The sequence below is a fragment of the Penicillium arizonense genome (assembly GCF_001773325.1).
Source record: "Penicillium arizonense strain CBS 141311 chromosome Unknown PENARI_contig003, whole genome shotgun sequence".
NCBI lineage: Eukaryota > Fungi > Ascomycota > Eurotiomycetes > Eurotiales > Aspergillaceae > Penicillium > Penicillium arizonense.
In genome coordinates, this window is record NW_019173280.1 from 1,908,580 (window position 1) to 1,926,593 (window position 18,014).

Consider the following 18,014-nt stretch of genomic DNA (forward strand, 5'->3'; position numbering starts at 1 on the left):
CTTTTTATCACTTGTCGACAATTGCTGGCGTATCAAATTACTGCACTCCTGCATCATGCATATGAGAGAACCCAAAAGAGGAGACCTCGTATTCATCTCCTAGTCCCAGCTAAACTGGACCACGGCAGGACCCGCAGGTTACGTCGGAAGGTCACCGTGAGATGTTTAAGGGTCGCAAGTCCGCCGCACTGAAGATCACCGGCGGGTGCCCGAGTAAATACTAAGAGTTCGTGATATTCATATTGATAGAGCTGGATTATATTTTTGAGCATTTTGCTTATATTTTAGGATTATTGAAAGTCTGCATATATCTTATTTTGATTTAAAAGGAAATGGGTATAAATAACGGGAGGGTCGCCAAGGGTCCAAGGACCGGGAGAGGATCTACGTTCGCTACCTCACCCGAATACGGGCCGGATCGTGAGGCTGAGCTTGGACCCTTGGCAGGGATCATCCGTGAAGACTGAACATTGACAAATTGCATTGATTCATTCTCATCAGTGCTACCAATCAGCGCATTGCACAGTCAGATATCTGTTAACTACAAATTACGCATCTGACCAACGAAATCTCGCCGTTCAGTACTGTGTAACATTATACCTCAGACATAATTTCTTCTTCAAGAGTCGTCTCATCGCGCTTGACCGGTTTGATATACGGTTCGTAAATGCCCCCGTGGTTCTGTATCCAATTGCCTCGCTCGATGATACTGCATTTGGTAAGGATGCTCCGCGGCCCATAGGCATTAGAAATCTCTCTCCGTTTGACAGTCATCAGGACGACAGGGCTTTTGTTGATCTCGCTTAATCCGATATAGTGAGGGAATTTCTTTTGACCACCGGCGATTGTTCTGATTTGTCGACTTTCCATACAAGTTGCACTCATAGCGTGATCAGAGATCTGTGGCGTTCGTATTCTGCCGACCGGGATTGAAAGCAAGTTTCTGCTCCGATGCCACTGCTTGTATTTGAGGTTACATCTGCTAGGCCGTGCCCCGCAGCCTACTGCCACCATTGCCTGTATGAGGTGTGAGATCTGCACGCATCAGAGCTGTGGTTGTTATCAAAGTACAAAGAATCACGTGCGAACTTTTTGATATACAATCAGACACCAAGAATGGCCACGATGCAACCACCCAAGACTTTGGCGTTGCTTGGGAAGATGATCTGCGAGTAAAAGTATCTGGTATACTCTATTCACGATATAATTCCCATCATTCGTTATCCATATGCCTTACCGCCAACCCTATTTCTCGTATATGCATGTACTATATCTTGCTTAGTTCACCTGTGGAAGAGGGGGCCTCGTATCTGCTGTAACACAGCCATCCTCGTAAATGGATGCATTATGCAGATCCACAATGTTCTTGATCTCCGAGGAATGCGTAAGGTGATGTGCAACCTGGGGTTCCAGACGCCATCCTATATGTAGAGGACAATCACATTGCCGGAAAACCATTCGTGCAGGATTTGATCCTTGTGCTTTCATCGAATATCATTTAGACACTGAACTATACGATATTTTTGAGAGAAGTTAACTTGACTCAACCGCGAATACCATGGATAACTCCACGACTATCTCGGTCCAAGGTACGCTGCGATAATTAAACCTGCCAGAATCTGCAACAATCAACGAACCTAGCTGACAACCAATGTACGTAGGGCCGTCCAAAATAGAGTATTCCCTTGACAATATCAATCAGAGATTTGCCGTGTTTACCATTTTTGCTCTTTTCCTTGCTGGAGTGTATATGTACAATGCGCGGGACCCTCACGGCCTGAAGAAGATACCAGCAATCCATCGTTCTCGATTTGTTGATGCTTTTCAAACCGGAGTTTACTGGAGATTTCTCTTTCCGAGGCTCTTCCCTTACGCTCGTGAAGGTTATTACAAGGTAAGTTTTAGCAACACGTTGCTTCGAACCATGCCCATTGTTGAGAAAATGAACAGTACAGCAAGAATGGCAAGCCTTTCAAGATCTGGATGGGTCTGTTTCAAAACTGGGTCTACATCTTGCCACCGAAATACCTTGCGCGCATCAAAAACCAAGGGCTTTCAGAGCTCAGCTTCCGATCTGTAGTAGATACGGTGAGTCCAGCCGTGGCAGCCTTGCTGGTTGATTTCAGAGACCGATAATTAACAGCACCTAGTATCTGGTTCCAAAATTCTCCAGTGGACATTTCGATAATTTCGAAATTCAAGTTGCTTCCAAACTTGTCAATGGAAATCTATGTGAGCATTGCCAACAACTTTTGAAGGACATGTTGCTAATTTCTATTCACCAGCCGACATCAAGCCGTTAATTCAAGTGAGGACTGAGCATATACTGGACAAGGAAATAGGAAACCCGCAAGGTAACACATTCTGATCCCGAGCATTGTTGATCTCTATTCTTACATTCTGAAAAGTATGGAAAAGGCTTCACGCACACACTTTGGCCATGCAGATTATGAAGTACGCTTCCGGAAGAGTCGTCTTCGGCGAAACCTTGTGTGAAAACGAAGCCTTCCTCCAAGCCATGGAACGGTATTCCACTAAGGTGATGTACTACGGTTTGATTCTGCGTTGGATAAACCTCGGCCGCCTGAGGGATTACATTATGTACATGGTCCACTGGAAGCATCGCCGTGATCTCGCCATTGCAACTCGCTATGTGACAGAGCACATCGAGGAAAGGAAACGAGCGAACGCAAATCTTTCTGAAGAAGAGAAACCGGTTGATTGCATACAGTGGGCCATGGATCAGCCACTACCCGACGAGCAGAAGACTCCAGAACAGATTGCCCATCGGCTTCTGCATCTGAGTGCAGGGCTTATTGGGACACCCGCTACCGTACTGGTGAACTTACTATTTGATACAGTTTCGCATAAAGAGTATCTCCCCGAGCTGAGGGCGGAGATCACTAAGTGTGTCTCTGAGGATGGCAGATGGACCGAAAGCGCCATGGCGAAAATGAAGAAGTTCGATTCTTTCATTCAGGAGTGTTTTAGGATTACTCCAGGCATTGTATCTTGTGCGTGCTGTTCTGTAGCGCTCTACTTCGTGACGATTCATGTTAACCTGAGCTCTTATATTCTAGTGACTGGATGGCGTCTTGTTACCAGCGAAACTTTCCGCTTCGATGAGACCCTCGAGTTGCCCAAAGGCACACTAATTACTTTCCCAACTATGTTCATGCAACATGATTCCGATCTATATCCAGAGGCAGAAAAGTTTGACGGGTATCGGTTCTACCGGATGAGAGAAGAAGCGAAGAAATTGGAGACTGCATCTAATATTAGTAAACACAAACCCGTTCTTCGTGTGGTATAGATGAATCACCACTAACGCATTCTTATAGCGGATACCAGGAATGATTGGCTAGCGTGAGTTTACAGCCCCGAACAGCCGATATCCCTATATTAACATGTAAACAGCTTTGGACACGGTCGACAGGCTTGCCCAGGACGCTTCTACGCCATTAAGCTTCTCAAGACTATTCTCGGAGAGCTCATTACGCGCTACGATATCCGCTATGCCGGTGGAGAACGCGAAAGACCCAAGACACTTGATTTGGAGCCAGTTATTGCGCCGGACTTGAGTGTCGAGCTTGAATTCAGGTCTGTGAATGCCAGGTCCACCTAGGCAGGCACTGTAGTATCTAGACCAGGGCATGACCTTCGTTGACTGTCAGCGAACCTCATTTTCAAAAGTTTCCATACTTTTCCTGATTTGGATGGATAGGAGTGATATTTCATCCTCATTGGCTAGTTGTATCTCGTTAGTTACATAAAATAGGAAAGTCACAAGCTCCTAGTGTTTACTTTGTTCAGTATCAGAGGAAGCCCGAACCGATCCAGTATAGACAATTCCCTGGTTGACTCCCGTCTGAACGCGACTATTTTTTGACATGAAACCGGTGACCCTCATCAAACGAACACGCAATAATTTTGATTTCTAGGGTTAAAAGATGCCGGGCCACTCATTGAGAGACAAACGTCGGATAGAATAAGAAACACCAGAAGCCAGCGAATGGACGTATTTATATGGGCCAAATCTCCATTTTCAAATAGGGTTGATTGTCAACGGCCAATCTTGAATGAAAGCCTCCTAGCAGTTGCCTTAGGACAGATCTTCTAGCCGCTAGAACATGGTTTAGTAAAGTAAGAGGGAAATGGTGTTACGCTCGATGATTAGTCCTACATAGCCAGTCCCGCTTAGCATAGACTATAGGAAGGAGAAACTGTGAGCTGTGGCGTTCCTAGGGTGTCTCAGTAAGATCTCCGATGGTATCAACTGGCATTTCGGGAAACTGTGAAGTCGCGCATATATGTATTCAGGCATAGATAGCATCTTTCTAATAATTCATTAATATCAAGAATTGAGATAGTTGACTTTGAATAGAAGAAGTATCACAAACAAGCAAAAAAGCATCTCGATCATGTGGGACGGATTCGGTTCAGCCTTGTATCGCTGGATTGGGAGGTATAGCCACGGCTAACGCGAGGCACGGGCAGTAAACCCGGTCAGCCAAGGACATTGACATGCAAAGACCGGACATTGAGGGGATCCAACTTACCGTCACATCCTTGTTGTTAATACATTCAAGTAGAGAGTAGAGCATGAAGGAGTTCGAGCGGCAGCATGAAACAAAAATACGACGAACTAGATACCAGCGAGAAGCAACAATTCACATTACATAAAGTCAAGTGGAGCAAAAAATTAAGGTCTTTTATATTGATAGCTTATTGCCCCATCTTCATACCACCATTAGCACAAACTACACTACCAGTACACCAAAGACCGTCAGGTGTGCAAAGCATGCCAACAACCCCAGCGACCTCACTAGTAAAAGCAGGCCGACGCCCACCCATCTTCTCCTGAATCAAGCGCTTCTGCTCATCCGTCAAGCGACTCATAGTATCCTCATTATTAATATCCAACTTGCTCAGCGGAGTGTTATCCTGATAACCCTGAATATCCTTCCAGAACTGGTCTCCAGTCGCGAAGTACATATCACCGATAACAGGACCAGGGTTGACAGCATTGACAGTGGCACGATCAGCAAGCTCACGCGCCCAGGTGCGAGTCATAGCCTCGAGGGCAGCCTTGGTGCCACCGTAGATGGACTGGCCAACAAATCCAAGGGATGACGATACACTGGAGATGTTGACGATGCGGCCGCTGCGGTCGGTAGGGAGGTAGGGGCTGCAGGCCTGTGTGAGGAGGAGTGGAGCGAGTACGTTGATTGCGTATTGCCAGTTGAAGTGCTCGGCCTCGATGGGGCCTCTTGTTGCGTCGTTTAGGTTGCGGTCTGCGGAGACACCTGCATTGTTGACGAGGATGTCGATCTGAAGCTTGCCGTCCTTGCTAAAGTGTTGCTGTGCGGCTGCGATGATGGGTGTCACAGCTTCGGCGGGCTTGCTGAGATCTGCTTGTACACTCTCGCACTTGATGCCATGGGTTGAGGCTAGGGAGGAGCAGAGTGCTTCGGTGGGGGCGCGCGAGGACTCTGAGGTGAAATTAAGGAGGAGGGAGCAGCCCTTTGCGGCCAGATTGCGCGCAATGGCTTCGCCAATTCCTGCCACGGTGTTAGTTGGCTTTTTGTTATGCGGGGGAGGGGCTTTTACCCCGTGATCCGCCGGTGACGATGCCGAATTTGCCTTCCAAAACGCGGGCCATTTTGATACTGTACAAGAGATTGTATTGAGGATATGGGAGAAGAAGGGAATTGAAGAAGAATTAGTGAAGAATTGAAGGGCAATGAGCCTTCTTGTATTTGGAGTATGTATTTAGCCGAAATGCGTGGGGGAATTGCGGAGGAAAATTGCCCGATTGGGACTGGCCGGGGCAACGGGTAATTAGTTCGGGCCGACTCGCAGTTTCTTGAATTCCTCCGCGTTTTCCTTAATGGCAACCTCCACTGGCAATCTCTCCATGCTACTCGCCCCAAAGAACCCATGCACCCCCTTGGTCCGCGACAGCACAAACTCCGCATCGGCTGGGCGCGCAATGGGTCCGCCATGACACAACACCAGAATTTCGGGATTAACCCCAACCGCTGCATCGCGAATCTCCTGCACAAACCCCACACAATCTTCCAGTGAGCGCCCGCTCAGCGCACCAATAGCACCAGACGTAGTCAATCCAGCATGGGCAACCACCACATCCGCACCCGCGCGCGCCATCTTGACCGCATCCTCCGCGTTGAACACATACGGCGTGGTGACGAGGCCTAGTTGGTGGGCGGTCGCGATCATCTCCACCTCCTTGTCATAGCCCATACCCGTCTCCTCCAAATTCAACCGGAATTGGCCATCGATCAGGCCCACAGTCGGGAAGTTCTGTACGCCGACGAAGCCGAGGCGCTGTAGTTCGGTGAGGAATTGGGGCATCGAGCGGAAGGGGTCGGTGCCACAGACGCCGGCGAGGACGGGCGTGTGCTCCACTACGGGGAGGACTTCACTGGCCTGGAATGTTTGTTGTAAGCTGTAGACTCATATAAGGCGGTTGGGCTGGTCGGAACGTACCATCTCGACGACGACTTTGTTCGCATCGGAGTACGGCATCAGGCCGGCTAACGACCCGCGTCCTGCCATGCGGAATCGTCCCGAGTTGTAGATCAGGATTAGATCGCAGCCGCCTTGTTCGACGGCTTTGGCTGAGAGGCCAATACCTGTGGGTTTTGTTGTTGGCTTGAGCTCTCGAATTGAGTTACCTGGTGGGGTACCTACCTGCACCAGCTCCAACGACGATAGAGCCATCGTCGATGGTCTTGCGAAGTCGGGAGAGGACTTCCTCGCGCGTAGTTGGTCGGGGCATAGTGAGATATTTGAAAAGATTTGGATTTCAGAGCTGTTTGGAATTCACTTTCGATTTTGAAGTAGCTGTAGCTGCCCCTCATTGCCCCACGAATTACCTCATGCTGCATACCCGGACCCCCGGGTCGGTTCGATGCCAGTCAACATGCCATTTTTATCTAATATTCAAACCGTGCCACAAGACATGATCATGCTGTAAGCTTTGGCTAATGATTGCATTTTGTTTATACATCCTGTCTTGTCTACACAGAAGGTTTGATGAAAGAGAGTAACTAGGTTATAAAAACGGCTGAAAAGCTTCTGCCATTTCAAAATGCAACCTGATATACAAGGCTAATTTCAAAAGAATACAAAAATCCTCACAAACCAACCCTCACAAACCGACCTCCACAATAGGTCCACTATAAACTTTCCTAGCTCGCAGAACATAGTATATAACAGCCAAAATAACAGTCCCAAACGTGCCAACAACACTTTAATTCATCGTCGTGACAGTGGGGTTCATCTGCGTCGGCCCAAAACTGAAGAACACAACTATCGTGATATAAATGACAGCATATGTGCTAATGAGTCCGCCCAAAATGCCAGGGAGATGGAAAGGGCGCCGGATCAACTTGTACCTCGCACCAGGAGTTTTAGTTTCTGTGCCATTGGAGTTGTCACCGATGTTTTGACGTACCGAGTAGATCTTTTTTTGTACCATTCTACTGCAGTAAGGAGTCCTCAACTTCACTATCAATACCGCGCTGCGCACGGAAGCAGCCTGTAACAGAGGGACATCCGAATAAGACCAGAGCCTAGTCGATGCTGTGTGTTCCTATAAAATGGGTGTCTGAGCATTTGTCAAGCAAAGGAATTTGGGTATTGTCACCTAAGGCAAAAGCCATTCCAGTACCCGGTGTGTACTCCTTTTCTATCATCCCAGCTAGCCAAGCAGGGGACTCAAAGTCGTAATGAGTGTCGGCTTCCTTGAGCTTTCTCAAAATCTGGAAGTCACAGTCCTAGAGCACGAAAAAGTTGTGAGTTTGTGACTGAGACTTCAATGAGGTATCGATTATTATACCCATCGTCGGTTATAAAAGCAGGTAATAATAATGACTTTCTGGTCAGCAATTGCGATCACTCTGTCTACCTCTCCAGCTGATCTCCCTAATTTCTCCGAATCGGAGTACATCTGGTTCTTGCAAGACGTATACCGACGATGTCGTGGTCGCCTCCTCCTCACTATGCGAGCACCTCCAACACCTAGAGCTGTTACTCTGCAGGCTAGAGCAATATGGCATACGACTCGGTCCAGCAAAGGCTTTCGTCGGTTTCCCTAAGGTCGCGCTTCTCGGCCACTACGTTGACGCGTTCGGCCTCTCCACCCCGAAGGAAAAGCTGCAAGCAATCGCGGAGCTGAAGTTCCCAAGCACTTTACAGCAACTTGACACCTACCTTGGCATGACGGGCGACCTTCGACACATCATTCGAAACTATGCGCGGAGAGTCAAACCACTGCAGGACCGTAAGACGTTGCTTCTCAAGGGTAGTCCGGTGGCAGGTCGCCCACGACAGCAATGGGCGCTACGCACCCTGTTGCAGTAACCAACCGAGAAAGAAACGTCAGCATTCGAGGAACCCCAGGATAGTTTCCGCTGCGCGACGGCCGACTTGGCAATGAAGTATCGTTCTTCTACAGGGAGCAAATTCCATGTTAACTTGCCGATCACAATCCTCGAGAAAGCGAGAGGGCGGATATTGGACCGTCGAAGTATGTTCAAGGAAGTAGTAAATGGTATTAAATGTAAATAATCAGTGTGAACGTTCTCGGGATTTCGGGAGATAATGCCCCGCAACCCTAACAAACACCCTGGATAGCCTGAATACTGAGCGATTTTGCGGGGTAACCATCAGAATGAATTGAGCCGGCTATTGGACTATTGGAACAGAACCAGCGGTGTCCATTTCACCAAACTAGCATTTATTAAGGCTTCTATCTCCACCATACGAACCAGCGGCACTGTTACAGTTTGTTTACATTTCCTTTCCCTGGTTTTTGGAAACCTGAACTCACAGTTCAAAGATATATAATGCGTCTAATACTTTTCCTAGCACTAACTGGCTCGTGTTTCCACCTAGGGGAAGCGGTGATAGACCGGGAGAGGATCGTTCGAACCTTCAACGTGAGACGCAATGAAAGTTCCGAAGAGACACCCTTGCAGGTTGGTAATGGCAACTTCGCGTTTGGTGCAGATATAACAGGCCTCCAAACATTCAGGCCTTATGGCATTATGTCCTCCTGGGGATGGCATAATGCGAGCCTGCCTACAACCGCTGGGCAGACCAACATCAGCGGCAAGCTTAAACGACCATGGATAGAGGAAACAACACCTTAGCTAACTTTTACTACTTCTCAGACTTTACTGGGCTCAAATGGTGGACTCACGGAAGGCTTGTCGACTATAATATGCCAAACTCAGCCGAAAGCGATATTAGCCAATGGCTCATTGCTAACCCCAACCGCCTTAATTTGGGTCGCATTGGGTTTCACTTTGGAAATGAATCCATTCAAGAAGAGAACCTAAAGAACAAAACACAGCTACTAGACATTTGGTCTGGAAAACTTCTGTCCTCTTTCGTTCTAGGTGGATCTCGCGTCGATGTCATGACAACAGTCGACCCAGACCGAGATGTTATTGCGATAACAGTCGAATCGGACCTCCTATCGGAGGGCAAGCTGGGTATATTCTTCGATTTTCCCTATCCTGACTTGAACAAGTTTGATGCTCCCTTCGTTGGGGTCTGGAATAATACCCAGTCCACAACGACTCTCCAGAATTCTCAAGAGGGTGCGACGATCCGCCAAAAACTTGACAATAACATCCATTATCTTCATGCCAAATGGGATGGGCCTTGCAAGATTTCAGGACCATTTCCCGAGTCGAACAAATATATTTTGAAAAGACTACCCGGTTCGAAGACACTACATCTCAGCGCCTTGTTCACAACTGAGAAAACAGCACACAGTGTGAAAACTACTTCCGAAGTTGAAGGATCTGCTGCAAGGTGGTGGAATTCCTATTGGACTTCCGGGGCGTTCGTGGATATTTCAGCCACGGGCGAACCAAACGCAATTGAGTTACAGCGTCGAATCATATTGTCTCAATATCTCTTAGCAGTAAACTCTGCATCTGATCATGAGCCACAAGGTATGAGTGTCCCAAACACATGATATTGGTTAAACTAATTGACGATAATTTAGAATCCGGTGAGAACCACATTACTTATGAAATATTCATCAGAGAGTAAGCTGACGCGTATAAAAGGCCTTGTGAATAATGGCTGGTACGGCAAGTTTCATGCAAGTAGACGTAACAGTTGTCCCAGATAATAAGCCTTGACTAATTTTATCCCAGCTGGAGATGTGCTTCTGGCATACCGCACATTTCGCTCGCTGGAACCACTTCGATTTATTCCAGCGCAGCCAGCCGAGCATGTATCGAAAGTTTCTGCCAGCCTCCTATGAACGAGCATCAAATCAAGGCTACAGAGGCGCACGATGGGGAAAGATGTCGGACCCCACGGGACGCAGCGCACCAGGAGAAATCAACTCACTTCTCATCTGGCAGCAACCACACCCAATGTATTTCGCCGAGACGGAATTCCGAGCATTTCCTACAAGCGAGCATGATAACTTGATCAAATGGGATGAGATAATCACCGCAACTGCAGATTTTATGGCATCATATGCGTGGTTTAATAAGACGACAGGGGTCTACGATCTCGGTCCCCCAATGTATACTGTTTCCGAAACGACCAACCCAAATGCAACAATAAATCCCACTTTCGAAATTGCATATTGGAGATTTGGTCTTGATGTCGCCAGTCGCTGGAAGCAGCGACAAGGGAAGCCCGTTCCAAGGGAATGGCAAGAGGTGCTGGACAAGCTTGCCCCATTGGCGACGGTTAATGGGACTTTCTCGACGTACGAAGGAATTTCAGATATGTGGATTGAGAACAGCACAATCCAGAGCCATCCGGCTATGGCAGGAATATACGGGTGGCTGCCACAGCTATCCAGTGGTCCGCCACTTGATATGAATGTCGTCCGAAAGACGGCCGAGGTGATGAAGGACAAATGGCAGTTCTCAAGTGCGTGGGGCTGGGATTTTCCCTTGTTGGCTATGAATTCCTTGAGACTCGGTGATACGGACCAAGCGATCGCGTATCTCATGCACGAAAATTTTCAATTCGATGATGCAGGATATCCGATTGGGGGGTCAAATGTCCCTACGCCTTATTTCCCAAGCTCGGGTGGCTTGCTTCTGGCTGCTGCCATGCTAGCAGGGGGATGGGATGGATCTGAGGGCTCACACTTCCCAGGGAAATGGGCAGCTGTTGTGGAGGGGTTCTTACCTGCTATATAGTTGATATCATTTTGATTGCTTTTTTCGTTTCTTTTTGTCGCCCAGACATGCAGAGATTGACACTGCGTTTTTTCCCCACAGCTGTCCAAGCAAGGGGCCGAATATATTGATTGGTATTAGTTAGACAAGAAACTAAAATGAGCCCGACTACCAAAAAGGCATGTAAATAATCCCAGGACTAAACGAACGAAATACCAGGATTCGATGCCTTTCACCCTGGACTCTGAGAGATGCGGGTACATGTAAGTAAGTATATGCAACAATGCAAGACTAGCACTACAAGCAAGACAACGCCCCACCGTCGATCATGATCGCCGTTCCCGTTCCATGTTGGATGACCGCTTTTCTGGGATCTTCCCAGCCCAACACGACCGGAGGAGCTTATTATTTGCCAAGGTTACCTTCGGAGCCTCGCAGATACGCAGCTCGATTTAATTGATTTTCTGTAAAGACACATACATCGTGTACTGGCTTCCCGTGTATCGAGATCTTTTACAAAGCTACAGGATCAATGCCTGGCGCTCTGACTATGTGCTCCATTGTCTCGATTCTTGGTGTGTACTCCGTTATCGGTATGCTGGCTGCGACATCACGCCAGTTCTGGTCTTTTGCAAGAGATCGCGGAGTGCCAGGTTGGCGACTATGGACTCCGGTAAGTTTTGTCCAACAACATTGCTCCTAGGGTTATCATACTAAGATATTGCCAAGATCACGCCCTCCAAGCATCTACCTCTATACTCAATCCTTCTCACAACGACAGTTGCCTGGCTGCTAGGGCTGATCAACATCTGCTCTAGCGTCGCACTCAACGACATCCTTTCCATGGCGGTCTCTGGTATCTATTTATCATACCTTTCCGCGGGTTCACTTCTTCTATGTCGCAGATGTAGGGGAGATATCCACAAATACAACGATGGCGACGGTGTGATCAACGCATGAAATTTCAGGAAGGAAGTGATTGCCCCCAGGAGGAACCTATCGCGGCAGGCAAAACCTCTCGATCCTATGTTCGGGGCAGAGCTGGTGCATCTCCGAAGTCTACTTACCACATACGAGGAGTTCGATAATATAGTGCAAAAATTGGCTCCGCAAACGAAAATTTTTGTTGATAAGTACCTCACGACTACAGGGAGATGGTTGGGTCTCTATGAAAACCTTGGATGCTATTCATGCGAAAGCCGAACTGACTGTAAAGGCGACAGAATCAAGGGACGTACTGCGGGTAATTGAGCTTGCAAGGGTATCGCATGAGCAAGGAGTGATGGTGGCCTGGACGTAAGAGGTTTCACAGGCCAATTTGACAGCTTCGAGGATCATAGCAACTTTTCGGAAAATGTTACAGTGCTGAACGGGAGCGTGCGGACTGTGTATTATTATGTAATCTCACCCGTTTTCTTGGCGTCATTTCGGTCGACGACATCCATGAACCTGTCCAGTATCCAGTAACTAGCAACAATTATGCCTACTGCTGGTAGCCCGTCACTAAAGCGCAAGCGGGTGGTAGAATCTTGCTCGGAATGTTACCGTAGGAAGCAAAAGGTCAGTTCTCCAATGCTCCTTACAGTGTCTTGATTATCTGACGCCTATTTAGTGTGACCGTAAACACCCATGCAATAATTGCTCAGCGAGAAATGTCCCTGGGAAATGTACTTTCAATACCTCAACGTGAGTTACTGTGGTCTCTATCTCCGGCTGTCTCTTTCGGTCGCCAGATCCTTCATCACGGTCCTAACAATTATCCCAAGTGTGTCGCGGCCTGAGGCCTGCATTCAGCAACCCAGTACGTCAACGAATGATGTGGGCCAGGGGCAATCACCGATACAAGATGACCGGGAGAGCTCTCAGCTGGACTCTGGTAGCCTCGGATATTCATCTGTTCCTGGCAGCAATGCCTTCGTGGGTTTGCAACAGGTCGTACACCGTCACAGCATTCCAGCAACAACTAGGCTAACAAAAACTAGATTCTTGGTAATGACGAGTTTGAAAAGATGAATGCTGTTCAAAGTTCCGCTTTCAACTCCCGTGTTGCACGAAAAAATACTCAAACACTGGTTTCAAAACTACCGCCGAGGCCAGTCCTTCAGACGCTTGTTAACGTGTTTTTCGCTGAGGTAAACTGGCATTACTTCATTCTCGAAAGATATTACTTCGATGATTTGTTTTCACGATGGCCACACAGCGAAGAACTAGAACCCGTGAGCTACCTCAGGCCCGAAGAACTCTCACGAGAGCTACGTTACTTTTCGGCTCTACTTTTCCAGGTTGTCTCCTTGACATTGCAATTTCTACCACCAGACCATCTAGATATGGCCCAGTTCTCCGCAGATGCTCTAGGTACCTCACAAACATACAGCGACCTAGGCGATGAGCTACTGTCTGTTTTAGGCAGGCCTGGGGCTGCTCTGAGTGGAGTTCAGGCGGACTTTCTAAGATCCTCGTGGCTGAAAAACGTTGGTAGAGGTACTGAAGCCTGGCATGCTTTTGGAAATGCCATCAGGTTCGCATAATTTCTTTCCTGTCTCTATCCGCTCACAATTCTCAGTCAACTGACGCACTTTAAAGGCAAGCCCAGGAACTTGGACTACACCGTCAGAAGGAAATCCGGCAGCCAGATGAAACTAATATTAGTAAGACTTTGAGTTCTTTCTGGTATGAAGAAAACAAGAAACGCCTATGGATCAACCTGTTTGTGTGGGATAGGTAATGCATGCCAACACATTTCCGATCCGTTTATTTCTGACAGTATTAGTTTCATGGCCATGATCCTTGGCCGTCCTCGGATGATACATAGGGATGATTGTGATGCAAAGCCCCCCATGGAATGCAGTATACCCAAGAACCCTTCCACGGCAGTACCAATGGCGGTGCGGCTCGACGAAAATCCCGGCATCATACCAGTATCAGCATCTTTATTTCGTTATGCAATTGCATGTAAGGTCCATGACATGCGAGCCATTAAATTGGATCGCCCTCATCCTAAAGTTTATTCTATGGTCCGAAAGATTCATGAGGATGTCGACTTGTTGATGGACGGCTTGCTGCCTTCAATTCGCCCCGACTGTCCGGATACATCATGGGACTTGGAGCTTCCCTACCTTCCTCAGTTGCGCGAGGAACTAAAAGTCATGGCGAACATTTTCATCGTCAATCTGCACCGACCACATATTATCTCTAGCACCGAAAGCCGAAAAGCCGCTTTACAGGCTGCAATTGCCACGCTCGACTTCCAGCTGCGCTCCTTCGCACAAACAAAACCATATCAGTATCATTTATTTAGCCTCGCATTCTATATGGTTGACGCCTCTTTTCTTCTCTCGGTCATCACTATTCTGTACCCACCAGAGAATCACGAAACTAGGCAAAACATTGAGACCAGTCTCCGTCGGTCAATTGATAGTCTCTCAACGATGAGGGATTATAACCCAATAGCTAAAGCGGGCTTTGGTGTTGTCCAACGTTGTTACAGCAAGCTCAGAGAAGCTTTCAAATCTCCTAATAACGCTTCTGGGCCACACCCTGCTCCACATGGTTCTTCTACCATTCGACTACAAAGTCTGATGAGGGATTTGAGCGATTATACCATCGATTTATCAAGGGGCTCTCTGCTTGATCCTAGTCAACCCACCCACAGCCCCGACCTTGGACTTCCGACGCCTCCATTCTACGGATTACAAGACAGCTTTGATCAGGGATACTGGCTGGAACAACTGAATCAGATCCAGCCATCTCTAATCTTTGAACAAGACCCCCACGGGATGTGGGAAAATCTTTCGTTTGATTGAGCATTGAGGCTTCCGTTTGGGGGAATGTGTGGCCAGGTGGTGCTATACTGTATCAGCAAACAATTTCTAACGAATGGCGTGGAGCCGGTCACGCGCCCATAATCCAATTAACAATGGCCCTTCGTATCCTCTGTCTCTCCGTCGATTTCCCAGTATGCATAGATACCATTTATCCTGACCGCCTGTACCAGGCATAACCAATCACTTATATCCGTAGGTCATCATCGGGTGAAAAATTAAGGGGCTATGTTTCCGCCGAAATATCCGAACCGAAATTCGAAATTTTCGGCCGAAGCTTACTGGATCAAACTTCGAAAGTCTTTGGAAAGATCCACGCCGTTTTGCTTAGATATTTACCTATAGTATGTCCGAGAACCCTCTTTCTATTGGGTCAAGCCTCTAGTATGTTACACCATGATATCATTGAACAAATTCCAGACTTAGCGTGGGCCGATCAGCCTGAGGCCGAAAACCCTGAAACGCAATATGAACTGTTGAAGCAAGCAGAGCTCACTCAAGTTCCTGAGTTGCGATATTATAGGTAGTGATATCTTGTTATATTCAGCAATGTATCGACTCGGGTACAAATGAAACTGCGAAAGCAGACAGTTGATTTTGCAATATGCCGTGTTCAACCGAAAATTGAACGACATCATTCTAGACTAGTGCTTCTCATGATCTTTTTATGACAGGAATGGCTTCACAAGCTCCAAAGACCTCTCCCACAGCAGCGTAGCCTTCTTTTCGTCATACGCCCAGGCTGAGTATCCGGGATCATACCGACCAGCGCCGGCCTTAGGAGGCTTCGCGATCTGGCAATCCTCGAGATACTTACCTCCTTGACCTTCGTGGACCTTTGCGGTGGCTGCCCAGACAGTGGTAGCCGCACCCTGCTCGGGACTTTTGAGCAACTGCGAAACTCCTGGATCGGCCTCCAAGCTTTGCTTTTGCTCTTCCGAAAAGTGCCTCAATAGGCCACTCATAATACCACCAGGATGCACGCTCACTGAGTGGACGCCCTTTGGACCAAACCGACGGTCGATTTCGTTAGAAGTCCATAGATTGGCCGTCTTACTCTGAGCGTAAGCATCCCATGCATCATACTCGCCTTCAAAGTTAAGGTTCGGGAAGTTGACCTCGCCATCACGGTGAGCGACGGAAGTGAGGACAACAACACGTGACTGGAACTCCGGCTTCGATGACTTCTCGAGAACAGGAAGTAGTAGTTGGATCAAGAGGAAGTGGGCGAGGTGGTTGGTGCCAAATTGGGTTTCGAACCCGTCAGCAGTTCGGCCTTCGGGAGTAGCCATAACGCCGGCATTGGTGATCAGGACGTTGAGACGGTCAGACTTGGCGAGGAAGGTCTCCGCACATTTCCGAACGCTAGCAAGGGATTCGAGATCGAGTTCGAGCAGGTGGACACGGCCACTATCAAGGATTGAGCTGAGGGCTGACTTGGCTTTGTTCAGGTCCCGTGCAGTGGCGTAGACTGTGGCACCGGTTTCGTAAAGTGCTTTGGCAGTCTCAATGCCAATTCCTGAGGAGCATCCGGTGATCAGGACGGTCTTGTCGGTCCACTTTCCATTGAGCTGTTCGTCGCTAATGATCTGAAGAGCTGTAGGCCTGGCATCACCGGGGCCATTGAGTGTCTGGTGAACCGCTTCGTACTTGGTAGCCATGATGTCGAGTGCAATGTGAGAGGAAGATAATGTTTATCGGGTTGTGTGAGTGATAGTGGAAAGAGCATGGAGCGCTGGCTCTTATATATTGCAAGCATCTCGAAATCCCCGTTAAGTCCGATGGTGGCTCTGTCGGCCAAATAAACTCCATCACATATGGCGTGAGGTGAAGGGGCTAAAATTCAATCATGTTGATGTTTTCATTGGATTTCGGTTTTGCCTTTCGTCGGGGCCGAAATTTTTCGGCCCTAATTGGTGTCATATGAATGGCGCCGTTAAATCCGGCGAAAGTCCTGGTGACATGCTTCGGAGTTTGGTTATGAAACTTGTATCGGTTTCGGGTACCCCGAGAGACTGTGGAATCTGCTTCGGGGCTCCGCTGTATCAATCGACGCCCACATGGCCACGTTAAACTATCCGGAGACATTCTTCATGATCGGTCCTAAGGTGGGGGTGGCGAGAGCCAATTAAGGCGTAGATGTTTGACCGATAAACAAGGCGACTAACAGCCATTTTCAATCAGAAGGTCAAACTACACGGAAGGAAAGGAGCAAGAGCAGGAGCACAAGGTACTCTTTACTTGGTATTATACGGAATTTGAAGCTAAGGGTCTCGCAGAGATTAGTTAAATGTCCGATGAGGGATCGATCAGTTTCTTCTAATATCAAGCTGAATTGGGCCACTAATACCCCACAACGTGAATAATAAACGTTCTCATGTACCATAGAAGCGTTACCGGATTTTCTTTTAATGCAGTCAGACCTGGAAATCTCAGCAAGGTACTAAGAATTGTTGTGCCCCTGAACTCGCCAGTGATTTGGCTGAAAGTAAGATGTTGCGTCATTGTAAGGTCATTCATGTCATCACCAGTTGACCCGTGGACTAAACACAAGAATACCTGCTAATAGGGCATATCTAGTCGTTAATATCAGCAACTGATTTGAGGCTACCAGCTCAGTGACAAATTCCACTTATTGCTTTAAACACTCGTCGGTGACGTTTCGCAACGATCTTCCGAGGCGAATACCTTAGTATTTATAACATTGATACGCCGTTGTAGACCAGATAGAAGTCAGTGACATTCATAGTTCGGAACTTGAAACAAACAACAAGGAACAAGTTTATTCACAATTAATGAACTTAGTCCCAAGGTCACGGCTACTAGTTTACGAGCGTGGTATATCTGCTACTCAAGTTTGCTGGACCTTAATGCGATCACCCTTTGACTCCGTTGACGTCACTCCTACGCCATAGGCGAATGACCTCCAAGACATATATATATCATGTTGCCCATATTATAGAAGGATGAACAAAAATCACACTACCAGTCACCACAGTTTACC

General features: G+C 47.8%; 8 protein-coding genes across 8 annotated transcripts; 5 read left to right on the forward strand and 3 right to left on the reverse strand.

Moving 5' to 3' along the window:
* Positions 1 to 1,558: 1,558 nt before the first annotated feature.
* PENARI_c003G03221 (cytochrome P450) lies at positions 1,559 to 3,625 on the forward strand (the record flags this gene model as incomplete). The annotated part of the gene is made up of 9 exons (XM_022628220.1): positions 1,559 to 1,589; positions 1,662 to 1,894; positions 1,951 to 2,088; positions 2,151 to 2,232; positions 2,286 to 2,354; positions 2,409 to 3,014; positions 3,081 to 3,281; positions 3,342 to 3,366; positions 3,418 to 3,625. The coding sequence occupies 9 exons, from the start codon at positions 1,559 to 1,561 to the stop codon at positions 3,623 to 3,625; spliced, it is 1,593 nt and encodes a 530-aa protein (XP_022491502.1).
* A 1,100-nt stretch (positions 3,626 to 4,725) lies between these two features.
* On the reverse strand, positions 4,726 to 5,662 carry PENARI_c003G12186 (SDR family NAD(P)-dependent oxidoreductase; the record flags this gene model as incomplete). Its single annotated transcript, XM_022628842.1, has 2 exons — positions 4,726 to 5,561; positions 5,611 to 5,662. The coding sequence occupies 2 exons, from the start codon at positions 5,660 to 5,662 to the stop codon at positions 4,726 to 4,728; spliced, it is 888 nt and encodes a 295-aa protein (XP_022491315.1).
* Positions 5,663 to 5,841: 179 nt separating this feature from the next.
* Positions 5,842 to 6,802, reverse strand: PENARI_c003G10891 (TIM-barrel enzyme family protein; the record flags this gene model as incomplete). The annotated part of the gene is made up of 3 exons (XM_022628759.1): positions 5,842 to 6,450; positions 6,511 to 6,656; positions 6,715 to 6,802. 3 exons carry the CDS (start codon positions 6,800 to 6,802, stop codon positions 5,842 to 5,844), a joined length of 843 nt encoding a protein of 280 aa, XP_022491906.1.
* A 952-nt stretch (positions 6,803 to 7,754) lies between these two features.
* PENARI_c003G12168 (uncharacterized protein) lies at positions 7,755 to 8,388 on the forward strand (the record flags this gene model as incomplete). Its single annotated transcript, XM_022628840.1, has 2 exons — positions 7,755 to 7,820; positions 7,912 to 8,388. 2 exons carry the CDS (start codon positions 7,755 to 7,757, stop codon positions 8,386 to 8,388), a joined length of 543 nt encoding a protein of 180 aa, XP_022491985.1.
* Positions 8,389 to 9,154: 766 nt separating this feature from the next.
* PENARI_c003G09250 (uncharacterized protein) lies at positions 9,155 to 10,309 on the forward strand (the record flags this gene model as incomplete). Its single annotated transcript, XM_022628649.1, has 4 exons — positions 9,155 to 9,992; positions 10,046 to 10,051; positions 10,110 to 10,148; positions 10,200 to 10,309. The coding sequence occupies 4 exons, from the start codon at positions 9,155 to 9,157 to the stop codon at positions 10,307 to 10,309; spliced, it is 993 nt and encodes a 330-aa protein (XP_022491629.1).
* A 43-nt stretch (positions 10,310 to 10,352) lies between these two features.
* On the forward strand, positions 10,353 to 11,210 carry PENARI_c003G00507 (uncharacterized protein; the record flags this gene model as incomplete). Its single annotated transcript, XM_022628032.1, has 1 exon — positions 10,353 to 11,210. One exon carries the CDS (start codon positions 10,353 to 10,355, stop codon positions 11,208 to 11,210), a length of 858 nt encoding a protein of 285 aa, XP_022491517.1.
* Positions 11,211 to 12,668: 1,458 nt separating this feature from the next.
* PENARI_c003G07161 (uncharacterized protein) lies at positions 12,669 to 14,992 on the forward strand (the record flags this gene model as incomplete). The annotated part of the gene is made up of 6 exons (XM_022628504.1): positions 12,669 to 12,749; positions 12,802 to 12,875; positions 12,956 to 13,106; positions 13,172 to 13,707; positions 13,773 to 13,895; positions 13,960 to 14,992. The coding sequence occupies 6 exons, from the start codon at positions 12,669 to 12,671 to the stop codon at positions 14,990 to 14,992; spliced, it is 1,998 nt and encodes a 665-aa protein (XP_022491694.1).
* Positions 14,993 to 15,675: 683 nt separating this feature from the next.
* On the reverse strand, positions 15,676 to 16,671 carry PENARI_c003G04100 (uncharacterized protein; the record flags this gene model as incomplete). Its single annotated transcript, XM_022628275.1, has 1 exon — positions 15,676 to 16,671. One exon carries the CDS (start codon positions 16,669 to 16,671, stop codon positions 15,676 to 15,678), a length of 996 nt encoding a protein of 331 aa, XP_022491599.1.
* Between the last annotated feature and the right edge of the window lie 1,343 nt (positions 16,672 to 18,014).